Source organism: Pelodiscus sinensis, chromosome 4 (assembly GCF_049634645.1).
Source record: "Pelodiscus sinensis isolate JC-2024 chromosome 4, ASM4963464v1, whole genome shotgun sequence".
Classification (NCBI taxonomy): Eukaryota; Metazoa; Chordata; order Testudines; family Trionychidae; genus Pelodiscus; species Pelodiscus sinensis.
In genome coordinates, this window is record NC_134714.1 from 89,463,387 (window position 1) to 89,468,826 (window position 5,440).

A 5,440-nucleotide genomic window follows, 5' to 3' on the forward strand; every position below is an offset into this window, starting at 1 on the left:
AATCCCCCCTTTTGTGCTCTAGGCACAACTACTTCTTCAAATCTCTATATTCATTAAACATTGTATTTCTGTTTTAACATCGAGAGGATTGACCTCACAGGTATGGATTGATTGCAATGGTAATACAGGATTAGTATGAACATGAAAACTATTTCCATTAGTACATCCTCTATAACAACAACAGAACATGAATCTGACCGTGTAATTCAGAGATTTTCTGGACTTCAGGTATGAGTGAAAGTAAATTCTGGAATCGGTCGGGTATTAGGGTAGTCCAGTTGAGGGGTATTTGGAATCTAAGGGCTGTTCGTAGGACCTTGTCTGTGGGCCAATAAATAACATGATTTCCCATAACAGTGGTGAGATGAAAGTGCATGTCTTGGAAGGTGGTGGTATTAATGTGTACACAGCTATCATTGGCCTGAAAGAGCAAATGTCCTGTTAGAGTGTATCCTTGTCCCATACCTTCCTAGCAAATGCTGTCATGTATGGTTACAACTTCCCCTGGTCTCAGCTTTCGTATGCACTGAAGCTGTGGGGGTTCTAAAGGCCAAAGCATCCATTGATTTCCTATCCCTATCCAAATATCAGGTGTTATTTCAGGAGCACTGACTATGAAACGGCTGGGCACACCAGGTGGTTTAATTTCCCAGATGTCTCGGTGAATCACCCAGTCCCACATGCATCCTCCCAACAGACCCGGCAAGATTCTGGACCCCCCCAGAAGACCAGGAGGACAGGAGCAAAGCCGCCCAGGCAGCGGAGGTCCCGCTGCCTGGGTGGCTTTGCTCCCGGGCAAACGAGCAAAGCCGCCCAGGCGGCGGCTTTGCTCGGGTGTCCCTGGTCTGCTGGGGGGGGGGTCCAGCGGCTTTGCTGGACCCCCCCAGCAGACCAGGGAGACTGGGAGAAGCTTTTCTCGCCCTGGAGGACATGGGCGGCGACCCGCCGCCCTGAGCTCCGGGGCGAGAAAAGCCCCGTTTGTAAGTGCGGATCCGACATAAGTCGGATCCGCGTAAGTCGGGGACTGCCTGTATATTTTATATCCCAGTATGATTGTGTCCCACAGATTTTCCTCATTCCACCAGGTTTCAGTGATGCCTATTATGTCAATCTCCTCCTTTAATATGAGGTACTCTAGTTCACCCATCTTATTAGTCAGACTCCTAGCATTTGTGTAGAAGCACTTTAAAAATTTGCCACTGCTTATTTGTCTGCCCTTCCCTGATGCATTGGATTCCTTTGTATGTGGTTGTTTGTCTGCTCTGGCCCATGGTTTGTCGTCTCCCCTCCTCTCTTTCTGAGTACAGCTTAGAGAATTTCTATCAATGGATTCTCCTCTAAGAGAAGTCTCCATCCGATTTATGTGCATCTCTGCACCAATTGGCTTTCCCCATCTCTTAGTTTAATAACTGTTCTACAGCCTTTTTAATGTTTAGTGCCAGCAGTCTGGTTCCATCCTAGTTTAGTGGAGCCCATCCTTCCTGTATAGCCTCCCCATCTCCCAAAAGTGTCCCCAGTTCCTAATAAATCCAAACCCCTCTTTCCCTACATCATCATCTCATCCATACATTGAGACTCTGAAGCTCTGCCTGCCTGCCTACCTGGCCCTGCACATGGAACTGAAAGCATTTCTGAGAATGAAATCTAGGACCGCTATGGTGGCAGTCTCTTTCCTAGCAACCTAAATTTGGCCTCCAGGACATCTCTCCTACCCTTCCCTACGTCATTGGTACCTACATGTACCACGACCACCAGCTCCTCCCCAGCACTACACATAAGTCTATCTAGATGCCTCAAGAGATCCACAACCTTCGCACCAGGCAGTCAAGTGACCATACAGTTCTCCCGGTCATCACAAACCCAACTATCTATGTTTCTAACGATCAAATCACCCGCTACTAACACGTGCCTCTTCCTAACAACTGGCATTCCCTCCCCCTCAGAAGTATCCTCAGTGCAAGAGGATCCCAACTACGGAATAGTTTCCCTCTGTTCCCATTGAATGGGCTATTCCCTTGAGACTTTCATCCTCTTTAAGAGCACTGGGGCTCTCAGACTGGAGGTGGGACAGTACTACAGTGTCCCGGAAAGCCTCATCAACATAGCTCTCTACCTCCCTTAGCTCCTTCAGTTCAGCCACCGTGGCCTCCAAAGCCCGAACTTGGTCTCTGAGGGTCAGGAGCTCCTTGCAACGGGTGCACACATACGCCTCTCGCCCACAGGGCAGGTAATCATACGTTACACTTGACACAATAAACAGGATAGCCCCCACTCTGCTGCAGGGTTTCTGTCTCCATTTTTCTTATGAATAAGTTTAAGTATAAACTGGGCTTCTTATTAAATATCTGGAATATAGATTATTATAAAAGTTATGTTTAAAGAAGGTCAGAAGTCACTAGTGCCCTCTAACCTTCCCCTCTAAACTCCCTCTCAGCTGCTCCTGTTCGCCATATTATTCTGTCAATGAGCCATATACACTTTTCCCCCTTTGTGAAGATACCAACTATACAGTAAGTAAGATGGTCTCACCAAATTTCAAGCTCTGGTCCAAGTCTGTATCTTGCTCCTTTGTACTTTGCAATTTCAATACCTATAAAATGGGGGACAAGGGTTGGATAAAAGAGGAGTCCACTCTAGATAGAAAATGATAATCTAACCTGTCAGTGTGCAGAGGGGATCTCAGCATTGGACATACAGTCCTGGATTTATTTTAATAGTTTCCATCCTGTAATCTTATAGCCCTTTTGAAGTGCCACTGTCTTTTTGGCTCAAATGTGTTTAGGAGCAGATTTTTCAGAAGCCAGATTTTCTAAAGGGCTTAGCACTAACTACTTAATTGCCATACCTAGTATGAAGAAGAATTCTTCTGAACATCTAGCCCAGAGGTGGGCAACCTGTGGCTCTCGAGCCACTTGCGGCTCTTTGCTCAGAGAAATGAGGCTCTTACGCTTACCATACGGCTGTGTCATTTTTCCAGCTTTTTTAAAACACAAAAAATGTCCGAGGCTCAATTGTCGTTCGGAGCCACACGCCCGGACTGCTCACAGCCGCTCTGTGCACACACCCCAGTGCTTGGAAGCAGAAGCATGTGGCTGCGGTGGCAGCAGTGGCTCCAGTGAGACCCAGGGTGTTACTAAAAGAATCTGGGCTGCTTGGATCTGCGGAATGGGTGGGGCATTGGGTTAGAGCGGGGGGAGGGGCCTGCGGTACCTGGCTCTGGGGGAGAAGGAGGACGGCACTGGGTCAGCACAGAGAGGCAGGGGGTGCCTGGCTCTGGGGGAGGGGTGGGTGCATTGGGTTAGAGCAGGTGTTGGAACTGAAAGTTTTATTCTTTTTATATTTGTATTTTAGATTTAGTAATGTAGTAATGTAAGGTAATATATAATCATATTTAATACTGTAGTAAATCAAATCCTTTCAAGTATATATCTCCTATATTGCCTTGTTCTAAAGTTTAGTAAGTAAAGAGACAGGATCTCATATTGTGTCTATGTTAATGAGATCAGAAGAATGTTGAAGACCGAAAGGCCTTAATTGCTTGATTTACAATGCCTCTTTGCTTTCTGTGTATCTGCGTAACCTTGAGAGTCCGTGTAACATTGCTTATGCGTGTGAGAAGAGTATGAATGTGTTGAGATAAGGTGCAAAAGTTATATTGCTCAGAACCAGATAGCCAAAGGAGGAGGGTGAGCAAGCATGGGTGAAGACTAGATGACCTGGTGGCAGAGATGCCATCTATAACCATCGATGCATAAGATGATTGGCTATTGACAGATGGATGGGCCTCGAAGAAAAGCTAGCACCCCTGAAAGATGATTGATTACAGGATGAACTTTGGAAAATGTTTTGGGAACACTGACATCAAAAAGATAATGTTCTGGTCACAAGCTGACAGAGCAGAATCCATGGATTTCAACACAGAAAAGGATTATAAAAGCAGGGTGCTTTGCTATGGAACTTTGGGTTTGTCTTGCCACCAACTCCAGAAGAGCATCGGCTCGATCGACTGACAAAGGCCCTGCTCTCCTGGGTGTTCAATCACTAGACTGATACAGAATCTGGGCTGGTAACTACAACATTGTCTGGCAGGACTGTGTGTGTATATGGTGTTTATTTGTGTGAGTGGTTGAAAAGCATATGATACTATTGTATTCTCAATAAATGCGGTGTACTGCCTTTTCCCCTATAAAAGAGCTCATGTGCTTCATTTAAGCAGATAACACAGGGGGGTTTAGGGTACCTTGCGCTGGGGGAGGGGGATGTGACTCCTTGCACTACCGTCCACAGCTATTTTGGCTCAGTGTCTAACTGGTTGGCCACCCAGATCTAACCATTAGAGCCTTATAATGACAGAGGAAAGCTAATGTTGAGGAAATGTGTTAGACAGGGTGATACAAACTAAAGCAGTGTTTCTGCACAGCGACTGTTAGACATCTGGCTGCAGCAGCTCCTCCACACAACTAGCACATCCTGGGAAACCTCTCCCAGTGCAAGAACCAGGAAACGGACATTTCACAATAGATCATCTCCTGGCAGAGCAGGGCTGCAAATCCACTGCACAATGCTCATGATGGCCTGGCTACCACAAAAAAGGGCATCACAAACACAAGCCTTGAGCTGTTCAGGGAAGGGCCCTTTTTGCTCTTTAAGTCTCCTTCCAGGCAGCACCTCCCTTCCTTTCTTCCCATTCACCCTCTTCCCTTCCTTGGATCCTGGGGGTCCACGGGCAGGACAGTCTTAGGCTTTTTGGGTCTCCAGTGTAGCTCCAGGGGTCATTTCCTACAGCTCTCTCCCCTGGAATGGAAAAGTGACCCCGGGAGCTACACTGGAGACCCAAAAAGCCTGACTGTCCTGCCCGTGGACCCCCAGGATCCAAGGAAGGGAAGAGGGTGAATGGGAAGAAAGGAAGGGAGGTGCTGCCTGGAAGGAGACTTAAAGAGCAAAAAGGGCCCACGCTGGACTGTCCTGCCAGCGGACCCACGCTGGATCAAAAATCCCATTTTAATTCAATCAGGACAACGACACCCCCCCCCCCACCGCGCTCAGAACAGTGGGGCTCAGGAGCCCCCAGCATGGGGCTCCGTCCAACACCCCTCCCCCCCAGCCCGGAGGGGGAGGAGTCCCCGCTTCCCTGTCGTGCCCCTCCCCCACTTACTTTTTAAAATCCGCGCCACATTGCCCTCGAAATCTAGAGCCCACTGGTTGAGCGCACAGGTCGCCAGTGTGACGGGCCTGCCCATGGCCGCTCCCCCAGAGCCCAGCGGCGCTGCCCACGCAGCAGCAGGCCGGCTAGCAGCAGCTGCCCTTCCGGCGGGGGTGACACTGGTTTGTTTACTTCCTGCCTCCCTCCCCTGCCCGCCCGATCCGGGCTGCAGCTGAGAGCCCGGCCCCTCACGCGCAGCCTCCAAGGGGCCCCCAGGCAAACCAGACACGGCGGGGA

The 5,440-nt window shown here is 48.8% G+C and overlaps 1 protein-coding gene across 6 annotated transcripts in view; it reads right to left on the reverse strand.

The window, feature by feature from the left end:
- The window catches only part of NADSYN1 (NAD synthetase 1), a 30,849-nt gene extending 25,464 nt beyond the window's left edge, over positions 1–5,385 (reverse strand). For 2 of the 6 annotated variants that reach the window (XM_025184917.2, XM_025184912.2), the window contains exons 1-2: positions 5,156–5,385; positions 2,530–2,590 (exon numbers count right to left, since the gene is read on the reverse strand). In XM_025184917.2, coding sequence (XP_025040702.2) covers positions 2,530–2,590; positions 5,156–5,240 — 146 coding nt within the window. In that variant the 5' untranslated portion in view covers positions 5,241–5,385. Of the gene's footprint in view, positions 1–2,529; positions 2,591–2,953; positions 4,715–5,155 lie in introns of those variants that run through there. The other 4 variants (XM_075927712.1, XM_006111475.4, XM_006111472.4 and 1 more) reach the window with 3 other exon arrangements.
- Between the last annotated feature and the right edge of the window lie 55 nt (positions 5,386–5,440).